The 21951-nt window shown below is 35.8% G+C and overlaps 1 protein-coding gene across 3 annotated transcripts in view; it reads left to right on the top strand.

The window, feature by feature from the left end:
- Nucleotides 1–6379: 6379 nt before the first annotated feature.
- LOC149532518 (uncharacterized) overlaps nt 6380–21951 on the top strand; it is a 304531-nt gene continuing 288959 nt past the window's right edge. The window contains exons 1-3 of one of the 3 annotated variants that reach the window (XM_089803166.1): nt 6380–6712; nt 9155–9219; nt 17784–17829. In XM_089803166.1, coding sequence (XP_089659292.1) covers nt 17812–17829 — 18 coding nt within the window. In that variant the 5' untranslated portion in view covers nt 6380–6712; nt 9155–9219; nt 17784–17811. The remainder of the gene's footprint in view (nt 6713–9154; nt 9220–17783; nt 17830–21951) is intronic. The other 2 variants (XM_089803165.1, XM_089803167.1) reach the window with 2 other exon arrangements.

The following is a 21951-nucleotide window of genomic DNA, read 5'->3' as shown; positions in this document are numbered from 1 at the left end:
TATGGCTGTAGACGAAGAAAAACCATATCCCCAACTTGAAATGAGCGCTCAGAACGGTGTTGATCTGCTTGCTGTTTCATCCGATTACGGGCCATGTGAAGATTATCCTGTAAGGTACGAAGAATCTGATCCCTGCTGCGGAGAACTATGTCAACTGCCTGGACTGGTGAGCTGTTGGGAGTGTAGGGAAGGAGCACTGGAGGTGCCTGACCATAGACTGCTTCATATGGAGTCATTTTAGAGGCAGTGTGGTAAGAGGTATTGTACCACCATTCAGCTAAAGGGAGCCACTTGGCCCACTGATGTTGCTGCTCGGAAGTGAAGCAACGAAGATAAGTTTCCAAGCATTTATTGACAATTTCAGTTTGACCATCAGTTTGTGGGTGATAGCCCGAACTCATCTTCAGTTTGGTGCCAGTTTTCTGAAACAGTTCAGTCCAAAAATGACTGGTAAAAGTTGCATCACGATCAGAGACAATGGAAGAAGGGAGTCCATGAAGACGAAATATCTGGTCCATGAAGATTTGTGCAACAGAGGAGGCAGTATAGGGGTGGCTGAGGGCACAAAAATGACTATATTTCGAGAGACGATCAACCACAACCAAGATCACTGTCTTGCCACCGGATTTAGGAAGCCCTTCAATGAAATCCATAGAAATATCAGTCCAAATCCGTGTAGGGATGGGCAATGGTTCGAGCAAGCCAGGAAGGAGGGTCGTTTCACCCTTGTGGCGTTGGCAAGTATCACATTCAGCCACCATCTGTTGAATCGTCTGTTTCATCCCTTTCCAAAAGAAGTTTCTCCTTGCTCGCTCATAAGTTTTGAGGAAGCCTGAGTGCCCTGCTGAAGGAGAAGCATGGAGTTCATAAAAAATAGCCTGATGTAGAGCTGGGTTCTGAGGAAGCACTAGCCGACCCTTGTATCGAAGAGGAGCACCATCCCAAGAGTAATGTGGTATAGCAGAAGGATTATTGGCTAGCTGGTGAATGATTTGAGATAAAGAAGAGTCACTGTCATAGCCCTGCTGAACAGACGCTAACCAATTGGGAATGGGCATAGAAATAGCGGAAAGGGAAGCTTGATTATCAAATGTGCGAGAAAGAGCATCTGCCACAATATTCTCCTTACCCTTCTTGTAGGTGATCTCATAATCATACCCCATGAGTTTGCTGACCCATTTCTGTTGTGTAGGAGAGGATACCCGTTGTTCCAGGAAGTATTTCAGACTTTGGTGATCGGTTCTGATGCAAAAATGACTCCCTAAGAGGTATGGCCGCCACTTCTGTACAGCATGCAAAATAGCCATCATTTCTTTTTCATAAGTAGAGAGGGCTAGATTCTTACCAGAGAGGGCTTTGCTAGTGAACGCAATAGGATGGTCATCTTGCAGGAGAACAACACCCAATCCATTGCCGCAAGCATCACTCTCAATAGTGAAGGGTTTGGAAAAATCTGGCATCGCGAGAACAGGTGTACTGCACATAGCCTGTTTCAGTTGTTTAAATGCAGTCTCAGCAACAGGGGTCCAGGAGAAGGCATCCTTTTTTAACAGAGCTGTCAATGGTGCTGCAATTTTTCCGTAATCTTTGACAAACTTGCGGTAGTAGCCAGTCAACCCCAAAAAACCCCGAAGGCTCTTGAGAGTTTTAGGATGCGGCCAAGTTTTCATGGCATCTATTTTTGTAGGATCCACCCGCACTCCATGGTGTGCAACAATATGCCCGAGATACTCCACTTCCTCCTGGCCAAACACACATTTAGATAGTTTTGCACAGAGTTGATGATCAGAGAGAAGTTGCAAGACAAGCTCCAGATGATGGAGATGCTCAGCCCAAGTTTTGCTATATATGAGGATATCATCAAAGAAGACTAGAATGAATTTCCGGAGGTATGGTCGAAATATGTTATTCATCACTGCCTGAAATGTTGAAGGAGCATTCGTGAGGCCGAAGGGCATGACTAAAAATTCATAGTGACCATCATGTGTGCGGAAGGCAGTTTTAGGTATATCCTCCTCATGAACCCGAATTTGATGATACCCAGAACGAAGATCTAACTTGGAGAAAAAATGAGCCCCATGAAGTTCATCAAGAAGTTCATCAATAACTGGAATGGGAAACTTGTCCTTTATAGTGAGATGATTAAGTGCTCGGAAATCAATGCAGAGTCGCCATGACCCATCTTTTTTGCGAACAAGCAGAACTGGAGAAGAAAAGGAACTGGTACTAGGGCGAATAATACCTTGCTTCAGTAAGTCACGGACAAGTATCTCGATTTCGGTCTTCTGATGAAATGGGTAGCGGTAGGGCTTGATGTTGGGCGGAACACTGCCAGGAAGGAGCTGAATACGGTGGTCCTCTGGACGAGAAGGAGGTAATCCCACAGGTTCAGCAAATATACCAGAATACTTGTCCAAAATGTGTTGGAGATCGGCAGGAGTGCTAGAGACTGCTGATGGCTGCATCTAAATGGAATGGAGCTGAGCGATGACAGCATGTGAATTCTTCTTAAGAAGTTTTTCCATACGGTGTGAACTGATGATGCTGAGAGACCCTGGTTGTAAGCCTTTCAAAGTGTGTTGGTGCCCCTCGGCTGAAAACTGCATCCAAAGTTCAGCAAAATCCCAGAGAATGGGGCCAAGAGTGCGTAACCATTGGGCACCCAAAACCACATCACAGCCACCTAAGGGTAAGGCAAACATGTCAGAGCGCATGTTATAATCTCCAATAGAGAGACGCACATTGCGACATTTCCCTTTACAAGGTAAAGTGCCCCCATTGGCAATCATGACTTCAAAGCTAGAGCAGGGATGGATAAAGCAATCAGCCTGTTTGGCTATTCGTGGATCAATGAAGTTATGAGTGCTACCAGAATCAATGAGTATAGTAAGAGGGATCTTCTTGAAGAAACCCTGGATCCGCATGGTTTGTGGAGTAGTGACTCCTGCCAAAGCATGGACAGATATCTCTGGTGGAGCTTCTGGTGAAGGAGGTTCAGGCTGGTGAGGCTCAACCTCATCATCCACTGTTTCCTGAGCATCTACATATTCTTCCAGTTCCGGTGGAGAATCCACATCCAAGAGATAGAGCTTTTGCTGAACACATCTATGGACCCGAGACCATTTCTCATCACAATTATAACAAAGCCCTTTGTCTCGCCTGACTCGTATCTCTGTTTCAGACAAGTGCTTGATCAGAGTAGTTCTGGGAGCTGGTATGACTGGAGGGTTGTGAGAACCTGTATTTCTGAATGGAACAAAATTAGATCTGGAGCGTTGTAGAGCACTAATCTTGTCTTCCGCTAACTTAGCCAACCCAAGGGCTTCCATCATTGTAGTAGGTCGAAACATTTTGACTTCTGAGCGAAGTGCATCCTTCAGACCATTGACAAAACAACTACGGAAGAATTCATCAGACAAGCCCTCTGTGTGATTAGCTAATTTTTAAAACTCTGTCTGGTATTCTCTTACAGTGCCTGTTTGACGCAGTTTAGTGAGTGCTCCTGTGAAATCATCAAAGGAACTAGGGCCAAAGTGCTCCAAAATGAGGGTGCACAATTCGCTCCACGTTGGGCCTACATTAGCCTTGATGTACCAACAGAACCATTGAAGAGCTTCATGTTCCAAATGAAAAGATGCAAGGGGGACTTTGTGGTTATCCAAAGTATTATGCAAGCTGAAATACTGCTCTGCCCTATAGATCCATCCAGTCGGATCAGAACCATCGAAGCGTGGAAAATCAAGCTTTGGTCCACGGAAATTGCCAGAAGAGGACCCAGTATCTCCTGAATGGTTTCGGCTCATGGCTGACTGCTGAAAGTTAAGACCCAGAATTTTGTCATCCAGATCTTGAAGTTTGGTTTTGAGGGATGCAATTTCCTCTTCCATGATTTTTGCTCCTGTACGCGTAACAACCATAAAACAAGGTTTTTTTTTTTTTTTTTTTTGGAATGGGTAGAAGATGAGAAACAAAAACTTTTTTAGTTACGGCAAACTTGGATTTGGGTAAAACTCATATAGGAAATGGGTGTTCGACGGGTGGTGGGAGACTACCTGGGGACAAGGGAAAAAGAAAAATGAGGGTTTCAAGGGTAGGGAGGCGAAATGAGGCGAACAGTCCAAGAGGGATAAGGGAGCAAAATGAGGAATCGAATCTTGTGGCTCAGTTTGGTGGCGATTGGATGAGAGGTGAAAAAGATAGGGCAAACCCTAAAATTAGATAAATGAGGGATTTAGGGCTTTGATATGTAAAATTTGGGGTTGGGTCGCCAAGGAAGGAAGTATGCGAAATGATATTGCAGACGTTCTGCGGAAGTATGAGCAGAAACAGAAAGCAAACAAGGAAGCTACGACTAAAAAATAGAAAAATTTTTACTCTTTTTTTTTTTTTTTTTCGTTTTTTTTTTTTTTTTTTTGAACAGTCGACTTAGAAAAATTCACTCACAGACAGAACAACTGAAAAGAGTTATTGCAATAACAAGAGATATTAGAAGTGAGAGGAACCTGAAGGCCACGACAGAAAAAAAATTTGATGTAATTTTCACCCAGCGAGCCCAAGAGAGTGCTCTGATACCAGATGTGAAGAACCTCCTTATAGCAATATCGTGAGAATGCTCGAAATAACAGAATACCAAGTGATAGCAGAACTCAGAATGAATCTATTGATCGCAGGCCACTTCGAGGGGGTAACCTCCTTTGAGCAAGCTCAATACAATAAATTCGTCCGTACCCATCAAGGGCCTCAACCTATTCTTATATACTGGGTACGATCTAGAAAAGTAATACTACCTATGCATGTGGGATAATAAAATATACTCACGGGACGACTTACAAAGCATATGCGTCCAACAACACTACTCTAACAAAATAAATAGAAGGAACACACAGGTTCCTAACAAATCCAATGATTCATGATATGTCTAAACATATAGACATTAGATATCACTTCATCAGAGATTGTGTACAATGGGGGGTTGTTCAACAACAGTACATACCTACAAAGGAGCAGGTAACAAACATTTTGACAAAGGCATTGGGGAAGGCAAAATTTATCTTCTTCAGAGATAAGTTGGGTGTCATGCAGCACAACTTCCTCACTAAGAGGGAGTGTTAATTTTAGGTAGCTTAGACAACTGTTCATCCTCATGTGATTAATTGATAAATAATTGTAAGAGTTGTGACAAATATTTGTTAATTAATTGAGTTTTTCTAGAAGCCGCTAGTAACCTATTAGTTAGGTTGTTTTAATTGAGAAGCAACTAGAAACTTCTTGGTTAGGAAGCAACTAGAAACTTCTTGGTTGATTTGTATTGGTCAAGAAGCAACTAGAAACCTTTTGGTTAAGTAGTATAAAAGGGGGTCAAGGGAGGCATTTTGAGAACAAAACAGAACATAACAGTACAGAGAAAAACAAGGAGTTGTAGAAGCATTTGCAGTGTTAACAAATGAGTTTGCAGTGATAGCAAACAATCTTGCAATGTTAGCAAGGGCTCAATGATAGCGTTGGGGATAGCAGTGGGGAATATCAGTAGGAGGAATTATGAGGTTGTCTGAATTCTGCTAGTGAGAAGCAAAGAATTTGGTATCTATTGATTTGCTGAAGTTAATATATTTTCCATCTACAGAATTGGTTTTCCCTTAGGGGTTTTTCCAGGGACTATTTGTTTGAAAATATTGTGTTCTTTGTGTTTTGAATTTTTTTTCGTATTTTATTGGTGAAGTTGCAGTTGTGCTATTTTTTGATATTAACTGTGAATTTATTTACGACAGTTTACTAATCATTTACAATAGGAGATTAATAATCAGTGACTGCAATAGTGTTAATTTTCATAGGTGCATGTTTTGATGCTTGTAATCAATGTATACTTGTAATATGTACCATGTGTACCTTACCATTATTTGTGCATTGGGGAAGTCCTAACATGACAACCTAATTGCTTATTATAGGTTGTATGAAGGAAAGAAATTCCTTTGTTATGATATATGGAATAAATGTGGATGCAAGCCTTGATGTTGGATATCATGATAAAGTTAAAAGATTGGTTACATGCTTTAGAGAGGTATGAATGGAATTTATAATTATTCCTTGTACACTTCAATGAAGCTAAAAATAATCAAATGTGATTGCATGCTTAAAAACAAGGATAAAGATTGAGATAACAAGTACAAACATGACTATGTAAATCTAGCACACAAAAGTGGGCATAGTTTTGTAGAAAAATATAAATCTTGTAGAAAAATATAATTTATTTTTAGTAATAAAATTGGTTTGTAAAAACAAAGAAGGAAAGGTCTACGCCGTACCCACCATAATCGATTCGTAGGATGGAGGAGGGCGGCGTTAGGGTTTATATATTGTTTTCCCCTTTTCCCCCTAAACTGGATTTGAACATAAACCTGAGAAGGAATGCTGAAAAGATCCCGTCAAAAAAGCGAGCGTCTATCCAGCCATCACAAGCCTATATCTTAGCGGTAAGATATAGGTCTCTGATGACTATATAGTTGTCTCCGTCAAAAATGCCGTGGGATATGTGAGAAGTGAAAGCCGGCCAGCCTCCGGAACCGCCGAACCTGCGCCGCTGATTCGGCGTTGCAAGGCCTTGTAACAGAAAAATAAGTTTAGCGGCGCAGGATGCAAGCTACAATATCAGAATTATAATATCTTTACAGCTGCTGAAACGTTCTTTTGCCAGCTATTTTGCACATTAATCTCAGTGAGTGTGTTTGTTATAAGTAGACGTTTGTAACATAATTATATACACGTCTGATTGACATTTGGTATAGCAAGGCGGATTTTTTCGTTTCTGGCCAAATCAAGCTATTGTAAAATTTAATAATAGATGTCAAGGACTTTAATGAATGTCAGCCGTGCTCCAGCTTTTGCACACATGAAATTGTCTTTGGAAATAAATTTCAAACGATTTCATATTGTTCATTTTGGTTCATATTCACGATAAAGCTAATTTTTGTTCAAGTTGTGGGAAGTGCTCGGACCAATTTTACTCTAAATTGGTCTTTTAGTTAGTGCTCGAGTACACTTCTCATGAACAATACAGAGTAAAAAGCAACAATGTTTCGAAGTATTTTAGGAAAAGGTTAAAATAAATGAAAGATTAGTCTTTTGTGCGGGTGGACACTCTTATATGTGAAGAGTTACAGCAAGTGGGTGATTGGATGGATAGATATAGCGAGAAGAAATATATAATCAAAATAGAAATTTTTTAACCTCCACGAAGTCAAGATAGTCTACAGTTGTCATTTTAGTTTCGGAAGTGCTGATATTCTATTATTTTTGATGAACACCCCCATCTTTTAAATTTCTCTTCTCTTAATATATCTTGTAAAGAAGCTGCAAATGCCTATTTAGTTGGCCAGAATATAACTGTAAGCTTCACTCTCTAAAGTAAAGTGTATTTTTTTTGGTTCAGCTGTTCTAGCTGTGCAAAACAGACATGTTCTCACTTCTCATTCTTGTTTTGGCTGCTTCTATTTACTTATTTTATATCAAGATGATGTAAGTTAGTTCTCAATTGGGCCATGAATATTTTTGCTCTCCAATGGCTATTTGACCCTATATATCAATGGCATTAGGCAGAAATAGGAAATTTAAGTCTATACAGGTTAAGTCTTTTTTGAACTCCAATTTATCTGTTAAAGTTAGATGGTTACTATTTGGACATGATTTCAAGTGAATGTTCTATTTGTTCATCCATTTGCTGTTTAATTTAATTGAATTTTTTATTTAAGACCACCTTAGGCTGTTTATTTGCCTCTATCTATTCAATTTTCTTAAGATATCATCAAGAGATGAACCAAAGAGCGGGACCAAAGATTATTCTGCATCCATTTTAAAGAGTGGGTTATTAAAAGTTAGGAGATTATTTCCATCCTCGCGCTTAAACCAATCTTCTTATTTGCCAACTTTGTACCTGCAAACTCAAGAAACTTTTCTCAATCTAAAACTTCTTGGAGCCTACCAAGTTTAACAATCTTCAGCTTGATTCTTTAGCCTTTTCCTCATTTTTTTTGCTCCTTGAATTGTTCTACATCATCAAGCTAGTTTTTTGCTTCTAAACCTAAAAGTGCTACTTGTATACTTCCTATTGATTCCTTTGTTAATTTAATGTCGCAGTTGAGCTCATCAAATTCTTCTCTCTTCCTTTCAATGCTTCAACAATCTCTTCTGCAAATGTGATATTAGGATCACTATTCAAAATCATTTATAGGTATCTGCTTTCATTGTTTCGTAAGAATCTTTGACTATCTGCATATCTGCAAGAATGGATCCTCTTTCAATGCCTTTCCGTCTCTTCTCAACTTCGGCCTTCCAAATGAGACTTCCAATAGAATTGCGTGCTATCACTTCTTATTAAAGCTAGGACATGCTTCCCTTTTGAGACTGATAATAATTTATTTGTTAAAGCTAGGATCTGTTTCTTTTTTGAGACTTTACTGCAAGTATAGATTTGAAAACAATTCCAAAACAGAGCACTGTTAAAGCAGATTTAAGAGAACCACTGTCATTAGTATATCTGATATTCACTTTCAAATTACCGTCCTTCCTTGGAAATCAATCTCGTACCCCAGCCTGCAAGTTGTCTTCAGAATGTCACCACCAATATCGATTCAACAACATATTCATCATTCAATGCTTTCCTTCAGTCCGCATTTGATTCCTCACAACTTCAATTGTTCTTCAAAATATATTAACTATACGCATCAGACTTCATACAATAAACATCTTCTTTTTAGACTCTTCATAGCATAATTTTTTTGCACCTTTTTGTTCAACACTTACATTCACATTCACACCATGATCTCCGCCATCAATCAAATGCAAGAATGAATCAATAGAATGAGTCTCTAACATCATTGGTTCAGAAGTTATAACAAGTAACAACCGGCCAGCCAACGACTGCCTATAACTGACAATTGCTACCAAGTTTAGACATGACGACATTTTATAAAAGCATTCTTTTGATGACCAAGGATTGCTTTTATGTGTATCAAATAAAATCTTCTAATTCTGACATATGTTGATTATAATTTATAAACAGGCACAACAATGATAACAAACACAAGTTTGAAAAAAGTATATTCTGTTCTAAATTGATATCTTGGAAATCTTATAGAAGATTGTATTTGTAAAAATGCAGACATACGATTTGATATACCTGTTCAGCGGTCAGATTATCACTCTTATACAAATTCTGGATATCAGGTATTAATGTCTGTTCAGTGATCAGATCACCTATTCAAAATATCAAGTATTGCTGCCATTCAATCCGTCATGCACGTGATTATGTCTTCTGTTGTCTCTTATATAACGGTGATTCAATCTGAACTTTTTATTCTAATATAACAGTGATTAATCTAATTGCCTTGTTCTTATTGGAGATCAATGACAAAATAGTGTAACACACCCTTCTTCAAATTAAAGAAAACTACAAGCTGCTGTTATAATATAAAGTCACTCTAAGATAAGATAAATTTATTAATGTCCAACAAAAGATCACAAAGAGGGTCAATCTGCCAACATGAAGTAGAGGGTCAGTGAGCAATGGGAACACCAAACGGTGCTTGGGAAAAGAGACCAAGACATCCAAAACAAGAAGCAGAAGCAAACAACAAGCTAAATTCTCTGAGCAGGCGAGAAGAAATTCAGAACCGAAGGATAGACACCTTGGCGAGAGGGAGCCCCAAGCCATCTCTGAGTACCACTGGAAGAAGGAGGCTGTCGCCATGTAGAACTTCTCTTGAGGCGTCATTGAAGGCCAAGTCATGGAATTTTATTATTATGATTTAATTTCTGCAGCTGACCTGTGTGTTCTATGCAATTAATTTTGACAACCAAAGGGGTATAAAAAGGTGAAGCATGTTAACAAGTATGTGGTGTGAGAAAATGTTTTATCATTCAAATACAGAGCAGAGCAGATTTAACATAGAGCAGATTTGGTGAAGTGATAAACTGTAAAAACTATGTTCGTCATCCACTGAAGAAACAACATCGAAAAGGTGAAATTTTGTAGAAGAGAATGTGTCTACTGCTAAGTTGGCACTCAGTTGTGCTGACTGATGTCTCTAGTTGGTTGGTGCTTGCAAATTTTGAGTGGAGCTCGGTGTCTCTAGTGGGTTGGTGGCAACAAATATTGTAAGATCATTTTACTTTTTTTGGGGCTAGATTTGGATAGTAGGTCCAAGTAGTCCTTTATGGTTATACTTCGAAAGGGTTTTCACATAAATTTCGTGTTCTTAATTGTGTGGATCTTGTGTGTTTGCTAGTATTGTGGTTGTTAAATCTTAAATAAGTCAAAGTTTGTCTTATATTGATCATCCCCACCCTCTTAGATTAGGTGTATGTTCATCAATTGGTATCAGAGCTGGTTCCATAAAAAATGGTCACATTGCTAGAAGGTTGATCTTGGGAGCACACATGTAGAGTCAAGAAAGTTTTTTCTCAAATAGAAATCCATTGTATGTTGGAACAAATTATACATTGCTGAGCATGAGGAAGCATAAACGTATCTAATGATTCTTGGATTTGATATTTGGCAATAAGTAGTGAGTTTATAGCTCCAACATCTCCACCGATAGATTAGGATGGAAAGAAGGCTAGTGAAAACAATGCAAAAGCCATGAATGCTATCTTGTGCAGTCTGAGAGAGTCAAAGTTTTTCAAAGTGACACACTGTAGATCAGCAAAAGGGGTTTCGTGTGAATTTCACAATATCTATGAAGATGATGACAAGGTAAAAAGGGCTAGCTCCAAACTCATATAAGATAACTCGAGAACTTGAAAATGAAAGGTGAAGAAAAAGTTGCAGACTATCTTCTTCATGTGATTGTGTAATGTCCCCTCTTTAGTATGACATGGCATTGTTCGTGGATTTGCCTATTATAGACTCTTGCAGGCAGAAGGGATTGATGAGAGAGCCATTTTGGCGTTTATTGGGTGATTGGATGGCTCATTATGCTCTTGGAGATATTATTTTATTTATATTTTATCATCAGTTTTTTATACGGGGCCTACATGTTATGATTCTAAGTTGAGTTGCACTTTTTATATATAAAGTTATTTATTATTAAAGTGCATTATAATGAGATTTTATAATGGATGTTTCTAGAAGTTCTTAGTAACTTCTTAGAAAAGTAAATAAATAGAGGGCTTGGCCTCTCATTTGGACACACCGGATTTGATAATTCTACTACATGTTCTCTTGAGCATTTGTGGGGCTTGATACTCTGCAAATATTTAGCATAATCCTTGAGAACAATACCTCTCAAGAGATTGCATAACTGAGGAGGTGAAAGATCTTCTGAAGGGTTGCACATTGGAAGTGGTAAATTGACCATTTCATGTTGAGCTTCAATGGTGTACTCAGATTTGGACTGAGGGTTTGCATTTTTCAGTGATCCAAGGACTGATTTTCCATCTACTTATTAGAAGAAGTGCATTGGCATTGTTTGGAGAACATTTCAGGGGTTTTTTGTGGCTTCCCAGCAAGGATCGATTTCCAACCAGAACTCACATTTTTGCTTGTATCTCCTATTCGGCTGGGAGGTTGATTTTTATATTGTGGGAGGCACTTACCCTAGCCTAGGCGTCCATGTTTATAGCATTTTCGGCACATGTTATTGAAGACAAAAAATTAATATAAAAATCGCACCAGACAGTGCAGTACGGCCTGACACAGCAGCAGTGTACGGACTTCATTTTGGGTGCAACAAACAGTTCAGTTTTCATCTACAGCATCTGCATTCCCAATGCAATCAACAACAAATTTCCAGGTTTCTCTAATTCAATTGCATTTGCTAGATAGATGTCAAAATTGTAACAAGGGTGTGAACTTCCAGTTATTGCTGTAACAGTCATTAAAAATCAGTCATTACTTGCATTGCATATTTCATTTTGTGTCTATTGTATGTGACAAACATTCATGATCAGCTCAAACCATACGGTCTACTTGCATTGCATACTTGTAGCAGTTTTCTAGTGCCAAACAATTGCAAATCGGAACGTTGTCAAAATCAGGAAGTTGTAATTGGCAATTGTATTGAACACATAAATATATTGGCACTGTTTTTGCATCATTTTGTGGATTTATTGCTAAACAATTATCCCTCTTATCATTTTCATAATAGTTTAATTCAATTGCATGCCAAGTGTTTGACGGAATTCTTCTAGAACATATTCACTGCAGTACAGTCCAGATTGTATGCCAAGTGTTTGACAAAATTCCATACTTCAGCATTGGTAAATATTAGTGGTATTTTAGCAAGGGACTTTACAGATTGAAGTTGTCAATACCATGAAAGGACTAAAAGATTGAAGAATAAGTAATTGTACAAAATGTGCTAAGGTATCTCTCTATAAGATCTGATGGAAAAGTTCTTGCCGTTTAAGAAATGAAAGACTTGGATCCGCTGCTCACTACATACAAACTGCGGACTGAAAATAAGAAGCCATCAAAGCTCTAATGAAGGTGACAAATGAAGAGCTTGAATCAAGCAATGGGTCAAATGCAGAGAAAGGTGATTTGTGGGAAAGCTGAAGAAAGGATCTAGCAAATTCAAAGTTAAACTACCCTATAATGTTTTAATTGTGGTAAAACAGGACATTTTGTTGTTGTATCCATGTGTAAAAAAGGAAAAATGACAAAGGATATCACAACAAGAAGAAAGGGAGTAGACATTATCAATACAAGAAGAACTTCCACAAGCACAAGAAAAGCTTCAATTTCAAAAGGGATGGTAGCTCATGTGAGGTGAGTGATGAAAGTGTTTCGTACAGTGATAGATTAAAAACTTTGTTAACGACAAAAGAAACAAGTGTCAATGTCATGAAAGATGAAGACAGTTGTGCGCAAAAAGATAGATTTAAAGAGGAGTGAGGTGCTGAAATTGAATGAAATGTGGATCTTGAAGAATAACTCAGTTGTGCCCTAAGTGAGATCAAGAAGCTTAAGAAAATAATCTGAAATAAAAATATGCAGCTACAAATTTTTTAAGAGGATTCTGATTCAAAAGAAAAAATGTCACAAAGCCTTGAGGATTCAGAATAGATCATCATCAATTTGAAGATTCAACTAGATGAGGCAAAGAGGACAAAAGAGGTAGTGAGAACTCATTTGAAGACAAAGGAAGAAAGATTGTGAGAAGCTAGAGCTTGAAATTGTTTCATTGAAGAATGAACTGTGGTAAACTATTTCTCAACTAAACATGGTTCAAAGTTTGAGAAGTGTATTGAAATTTTGGATGACATCATAATTTGCCAAAACCCGCCATTCATTAAGATTGGTCTTGGCTATGAAGAACACCACATGAATACCAAAGAAGATGGGAATCCTATTGACCAACCAGAGGGGATAATTGTTGAAAATCCTAAAAGCCATTTGTAAGAACAGCCCCTGTTCTGGAATTGATTATTTTTATATTTTATATTTTTCCCCTCTCAGCTCATTTGCATTTTGAAAAACAGCTCACTTGCAACCCACATGCTAAAGTGCTAAAATTTCTTTTCTAACAGTACGCTGATGGTTTGTTTGTTTTTAAAATGATGAGATGTGTTAATTGCATGAACGGATTTAGGAAATTAAATAGCAACCATGAAAATTAATACAGATAATCTGAATTGCATCAACTAATTCATCAACAATATTCAGTCATCTCCTTTTTTACACCATAGCTCTGATTACAGGAACAACAATATATTATTCCTGGATATTTATCAACAGTGCAATATAAAACATTGCATACCAGACTAGCTGTAAGAAACAAAACAGTTGTAGATCCTAGATGTCTCAATTCAACATGGTCGTGGTATTTGCGGCTACATACTAAAGCATTTGGTTGATCATAGTCATGTACTAACAAGCCCCCAGTGTCACCAGCTTGTACAAACCAGATTGCTCTTTAGGATATTACAATTCTGTCCAAGAAGGTTGCAGACCAAATATAGTGCCTTCTAATGGTCTTCAGACCAAAAACATCACATTGCCAGATGATTTTCAGCCCCCAATCAGACTACTGCAGCATTACTTCAGACTTGTACAGATATTTATCTCATATACAGTCTGCTATGAATTTGCATGGCCCTTTCTTTCAGTCAGTATACTTCAGTAAAGTAATATAGTCTTCAAATGAATCGCCTCTTGTGCTAAGGGTTTGGCATTCAAACTCAGCTCCAGTCTTCCAATTCTAACCCTATACCGCAGAAAACTAAACTCTCATAAACTTTAGCTTTTACCTTGAAACTCCAAGATGAATCCCAAGGCGATATCTCTCAATGCCATTAGGTTTGAAAGAAAGGCAGTTTAGCATCCTCTAAAGCGCAAGAAAGAAATCTGCTGAAAGAGGGCATTTCCATCTCTTTTATAGCATTTTACAAGAGCTTATTCACTCACCTTGACAATGTGGGATAAACAAAATACTCTTTTGGCCTTAACTATAATTTTGGGATTTTTCTTTTTCACCCCTATTTTTTGTGGCTGCTTTTTCAGCCCCTATTTTATCACTTTTGTTGTTATTTTCTTTAATATTTCCATGCCATGTAACAAGATTTTCCTTCACTTTAAGTCTCCTCCAACTTTTATTTATGCTTCAAATTTATTATAGAGTAAAGAGGGCCATTTAATTAAATATTTCCCACAACTATAGACTGCATTAATAAAGTTGAATAATTAAATTTAACTTTATAAAATAACTTTATTAAATTTAACTTTATGAAATAACTTTATTTAACTAGTAAGATGCATAATTGCAATCTCAATAACTAACATGATCTTGGGCAATGGAAGAAATATATTCTCATGAAGTTCCAAACAAGAAATGGATCTATCACAAATGAGGGACTAGTGAAACTGTTTGTACAACTAACTCTAAAATCAACTAACCAAGTAGTGCATCTGTGTTCAACAATTTGAATCATATCACTGGCACATAACTTCCAAGTGTCAAGATAGAAAGCTTGAGTAGGGGAGAGGACCCAGTAGTTGTGCACCTTAACTTCGTGCTTCTCAAAATCCTATGTAGAAATTTCAAATCACTCTCATTTTTTGATAGTAACTTACTTGGCAAGTCCTTTGCTTATAACTAAGGTTTCAGAGCCACATCATCAAATGTGATGCCACATCAGCATGCCTTTTGTCAAAGTGTCCAAAACAGCCCAAAAAAACAGTGAGACCAATCATAGTGCATTGGAGACCCCTAACTTGTGCAGCTGATGTGGCATCACACTATTGGTTGTTTTTTGGGAAAAGGGACACTTTTCATTCACTTATGGGTAATCATCATTAACAAGAACAACTTTAAAGTCACATCGATTGGTACAATCTTGTCAAAAATGTTGGATATTAAATCAACAAGTGTGGGTATTAAGTTAACAACTACTGTCACAACTATTGAAACATGCTCAAGTACTGGGTCCTCTACCCTACAACAACAAACCCAACTTACTGCAATCAACCAATAGAATTTGAACTGCAACAACTAATTCATCAACAATTCCAATCACATCCTTTTTGACACCACAGTTCTGATTTCAGTAACAACTATATATTATTCCTGGACGTTTATCAACAGTGCGGTATTAAAAATCACATACCAGACTTGCTGTAAGAAACAACAGCAGTTGTAGATCCTAGATGTATTCGTTCATTATGCCCTTGGCATTTGCTGCTACATGCTTCAGCATTTGTTTGATCACAGTCCTGTACTAACAATCACTGATTGACACTAGCTTGTACAACACCTTTAAATTGCTCTTTAGGATGATACGATTCTGTCCAAGAAGGTTCAGGCCAAAGTGCCTTCTACAGATCATGTCACCTTCCCAGATGATTTTTGGCCCCCAATTAGACTGCTGCAGTAATACTTGAGATTTGTATAGATATTTATCTCATATACAGTCTGCTATGAATTTGCATGGCCTTTTCTTTCAGTCAGTATACATCAGCAAAGCAATACAGTCTTCAAATGAATTGTCCCTTGTGCTAAGGGTTTGGCATTCAAACTAAGCCCCAATTTTCCAATTCTAACACTATAACACAGAAAATTAAAATCTCATAAACTATAGATTTTACCTTGAAACTCCAAGATGAATCCCAAGGCGATATCTCTCAATACTGTTAGGATTGAAAGCAAAGAGGGTTTGGCATCCTCCTAAACACGACATAAAAGTGGATACCCTTGCTGAAAAAATGAAGAGCCTTCAAGAGTGTCGAGAAGGATGCAAGAGAGAAGAAAACAGTAGAAAGAGGAGTCTATTCTTGTACAAACTCCTTTTCATTACCAAGATGACAGAAATCAATGGTACATTGACAGTGGATATTTAAGCCCCATGATAGGGGACATGAAGGAAGTAGGTAGAAGAACTATGAAATTTGGATGAGTCTTTTATTTTTTTTAGTTTTTGGAGCGTCAAGAAATTGTAACTTATTGTCCTTGTTTTGGAGTTAAGGTTTTTGTCAAATTCCTATAATAAGTCTTCTCATAATGTTGTAATTTCTAAGCATCATTTGCAGTATAGTGGTGAGCATTCCTGCCTATCACGCAGGTGTGTTGGGTGCAATCCCCAACAACGATGCCAAATGTTTACCTCATAGGGTAAAGTTTAACACATGAGAATGCAAGTAAATGTAGTAGAACAGATATAATATAGAGAAATCACAATTGCATTTCCATTAATCTCATGAATGCTTCACAATGTATGAGAATGACGCCAGCAATATTTCTATTCTATCACAACAACAACATAACTTGGAGACAAATTCATGAACATAAAAAGAGGTGTCGAGTGGGTGCGAGTGTCAACCGTTGGCAACCGTCAGCCAGCTACGTAGCCCTTGACAACGCTAACAAACATTAATTACACGAATTGCCCGACAACATTATTTGAATCAAAGTGTTGTCCAAATTTTTTCTTGAAGGTGTTTTCAGTGTACATTGACAATTGAGAAAATTTGTCAATAATACTAAGATGGTTTTTGTTGGCATTTATTGTCAGTGACTTGCTTTTTAATGAGGTAATGGCTATCAAACTTATGAAATGTTGTTAAACCTTGAATTCCTTGACATGCTGTTTGAAGTTTGTTTGATAAATATAATGTCAGCCATTATTTGTCAGAAGATTTTGCCCATTTTTTAACTCATGAAGAAATATCAATGAATCCTAACACTATATTGAGTGACCAAATCACATATTTTCAAAATTTTCGTCTAGAGCATATAGAGGCTATTGTTGGGTGTTTTGAGAATCCTAATAATATTATTTAAAAATTGTGATATTGCTATCAGGATTCAACTATGTACAGTTGGAGTCAAACTCATTGACCCGTGTTTCATGAGTAGTGGTTCGCAAGAAGGCATCTCTCATAAGAATTAATGGACAAGTTTGATTTTGGTCGGATCTCTCAATTGCAGACATTCTTCCACAGTTTCTTCAGTTTCTGCCTGACATTTCTGTTTTCTATCTCAGAGCATTTTGAATCTTTTGTTACCATGTATGAGTAAATAGCCTAATTTTTCAGGCTAAACACCATTTTGAGAATTTGACATTCTTGGTTATTTAAAAGAATGAGTAAAAAATAGTTATATGATATATAAATTGATAAAAATGGTACCTTTTCTTATCATGCAACATACCAACATTGGAGACCTGAAAAGTATAATGCAACTGTACTTGGTTTTTCCAAAATCAGCTTTGTAGATTATTTAGACTTTAGACTACTCCATTTCTTGTTAAAATATAATTTCTTAATAAATTTATTTTCATGTATTGCATCACAGGTAAAAGGTTCTTGCATTTGACTCTTCCATGGCATTACGGTTTGAGGTATATTGCTTTTACTAGATTTTCTTCTTCTTTTTTGTTTCCTGAAAAGAATTTGTCCATTGAAGGACCAAGTATAACACACATTATAACTTTAACAAGGAACTCTGACAATGAGTTATATACATAAGATGTAGGGTAAAACAAAATTTCTATGTTGCTCTTGATTGAGCCTTGTCATTGATACATTAAATTGAGAGAGATTATTAATGATATAATGGATTTAACCTCCTAATAGATTACTTAGAGGATTATTACAAGACTTCTCATGGGTACTTGAAGTCAATACTATGAGCATATTGTTGAAGGCATCAATAAAGAAATATCATTTTAAACTCTATTTTTTCTATGCCTTTAACAAATACTCTAAATTGCCAATTTGGGTTCAAGAATTGGATTCATGGATTTGTGATTTTTTTCCCATTATGATTTGTAAGGATTTGTGAGTATGTGTGTGTGTGCGCACATTATATACTAAATAAAAGAGAAATATACATAATTGTAAAACTAAATCATTTCATACTATGAATCTATATGATGATTGACCATTGATCAACGCCAAACTAAGTCACAAGGTTCGCCGAATTTACGGTTCTAGGTTTGAAATTCGGCGAACCTAAAAAAATCGTGCAAATTTGTCATAAATTCGTACGGGCCAGTAAACAACAGTTTTTCTAAGATTTTCAATAAAATAATCAATCAATTGATGCCTTTGTTAACTCCACGACTAGGGCAATCTATGGCGGAAATTATCTGCTATTCTGCTTGAATGGTCATTGCCTGCAAATCGTTGTGGGTTGCCGTGAGTTGTGACTCGTAGGTTTCAAATTCTTTTGCAATGCTTTTGGTGTCTCCTGCATAACCTATGAAATCTCTGACAATCTTGCGAGCAAACTCTCATATCCCTCGGTGTTTCAACCAGGTTGGGCATGATTATTTAATAGATTTAGTAATACTTATAACGTTTGAGATTATTTAATTTTAGGTTTAACAATAGTTTTGAATTATTGTTATTAGTTTATTAGTGATATTAATTTTATATTATTTATCAAATATTCAAACGTATTAATCTTATATTTTGTTTTTAAATTGTTATTAAGTTACTTAGTTTTATAAATTTAGTTCTTATTCATTTAATAATACATAAAGATTAAATATTTATTATTTGGTATGGTTGCTTATTAAATTTTTAATTATTTATTACAATAATTTTATTATTTTTAATTGATTTACAATAAAATATTGAAGTGATTATTTTACTTTTATTTTATGATTTTAAATTATTATAGTTTAATAGTTAATGCCGAAAGGCATTCTACAATGTCAGAAAGGGTGGAGTGGGATGATGAGAGTGTGTTAATGTTAACCTTTACCTTTAAAATTAAATTTGACAACCATCTACATGTCAAAATCTTAATATTTGTTATAAATAGAGTATATTTTAAAATAAAATATTTGCTAAAATTATAAATTATAAATAATCATTTAAATTAAAATAAAAACTTAAGTGAGTGCAAAAAAAAAACTGGATATCCAGGAAAATATAAACATTGTTTAGATGTAGTAAATTAAATTTTAATCATTTTATAACGGATATCTATCGTTATTTTTTTAGATAGATATATTTAAGATATCTATACTAGTTTTATGTTGTTTCTAATATATAATTTTGCATTTAAAATAAATATTTTTTTCTGTTCTTTTTAAGTCTAATAAAATTAATAAAATTATTTATAGTGAAGTTAATTAAGGTAGAATTTAATATTTATTTAATTTTCATAATCGAGTTTATTATTATATTTTTTTATGATTTTAAACTATTATACTTTAGTAGCTTTATTTTTATTTTAAAAGTTAATATGATGTTTAAAATTTAATTTATTTTTAAATTTAATAAATTTATTTAGTTTGTAGTTCATTAAAGTGGAATTTATTATTTATTTATTTGGATTGTAGAATTTAAAATAACTATTCCTATATTTAGTTTTAATGTTTTTAATGTAAATATTAAATGATTTAAAATAAAAATAGTAATTTTCTTTTTTATCATACAGGTCTAAGCATGTGACAAAAAATGGTGCTAAACTGTATTGTACTAAACGTATAAAAGATTTTATTTATGAGAAGTTTAACAAGGGAAAGTGGCCATTTACTTGGTATTGTTGGGGTTGAGGAGGAGGTGTTAGAGCTTGTCCCCAAGTAAGGAATTGAAAAGTTCTTTGCATGAAATTCATAAACTTATAATAATAAATAACATATACTTATACTTTTTTGGAAAGGCACATAAGGCAATTTTTGTTCGATTATTTTTACTTGTCGAACGTAATCTGCACTTCATAGTTGTCGAATTTGAACTCGAACTCGAACCTTGTGACTTAATGCCAAATGTCAAAGATAAAAATTATGTTTCAAAAGAAAATCATCACATCGAATTCATGAAAATAATTATAGATTTATCTCTTGTTAAAGTTTGCTGGATTTGTTGCAGATTGGAATATGTATACCTTTTCAACATTCTCTTGAACAATGATCTTACTAACTAATTTTTTCTTTTGCAGATTATAATCAAAATGAAGATAAGTATTATTTTTCCCAATGAGTTTGAAACAATAATAATAAGTTCTGATTATTATATTTGTAAAACTGAATATAAACAGAATCCTAGAAAGGCTCTGCACTATTGATTTCTGTGATTGCCTTCTAGACTGGTTGGGCTGAATATATATATGCACGATTTTGAGACATGCCAATGGATAGGTATGTCTCCACCAATGAATAGTCATGTCTCCACGTGAGTGGAGACATGCCTATTCATTGACATGTCATTTCACAAGTAACAACCTTTAATTACCTTAATAGGGCCGATTCAATTTGACACTGATGCACTTGTAACTAATGCTTATTGTTATCAGTAATCAGAACATATATGTTATGAATAATATTTTCTTATATATTGATTGGATATTGATTCATATAAATGGCAAATACAAATTGGTCAGACAAGATTTATACTTGGAAGTAATTTTCAAATTATCGTGGTTGGTAATTATAATCAGTATAATGATTTGTATTTAATGTGCATGTGTAGGGTATTGATGTATATGCTTGCATATTATCTACAGATCATTGTATTAATATTATCATCAATTTTATCTAAATGATGTTATTATTTGAACACTCCCTCTTAGCTAGGGAAGATAAAATCTACCCAAGTATAGATCATAATAATATCACCTTACTCGTGGTATAAGAAGATATGCTATGCTTAAGAATATCAAGTCACATGAGATTGTTCTAATACAAATATCCATATTATGGTATGTGTACTGACATCAAGTCTCATGATGTCTACCATAATAATTTATAAATCATGGTATATCCATGGATAGAATATCCACCATGACTATCTCTTAAGGATCATAATGATCTTCAAATGATATCAAGTCTCATGATATCTATCAAAATGTCTAAGAGATATTAACTATCATGACATGTCCACATATATCAAGTCACGTCACATGATATCCATCATGATAGTGAATTAGATCATTGTAAAGTCATTACTTTATAATGTCAATTACAATTGTTCATCATTTGAAAAGTCATCACCTTTCAATAATGTTCAGAGGGGCCCATAAAGTCATGGAGTCACACACATGACAAAAATGTTTACACATTAAACAAGTTTAATATTATATTAGTACAAGCAAATAATAATTTGAGACTTGATCTCAACTTTGACTTAAATTTCAACCATACCAAGCTTAATCTGAACGTGTTCAACTTTCACCTTGGAGAGAGGCTTGGTGAGAATGTCTGCTGTCTGAGCGCTTATACTAATACACTCCAACTGAATCACATTAATTTCTACCATGTCCCTCACATAGTGATAAGGAATCTCGACATGCTTTGATCTATCATGGAATACTGGAGTCACTGAAAGCTTGATACAACTTTGATTATCATAGTGGATAATAGTGGGATTCAGGGGGTCACCAAATAATCCCACAAGCAATTTCCGGAGCCATATTGCTTCTCTTGTTCCCATAGTGGCTGCAATGTACTTCTAATGTCCTCATTTTCGGCGAGTCTTTGCAATTGATTGAGTCAGTTCATCATAGCAAC

Source organism: Cupressus sempervirens, chromosome 10 (genome assembly GCF_028749045.1).
Source record: "Cupressus sempervirens isolate cs-2001-9-10 chromosome 10, ASM2874904v1, whole genome shotgun sequence".
NCBI lineage: Eukaryota > Viridiplantae > Streptophyta > Pinopsida > Cupressales > Cupressaceae > Cupressus > Cupressus sempervirens.
Note: the sequence above shows the minus strand (reverse complement) of the source record. Positions and strands in the feature narration are given on the sequence as shown.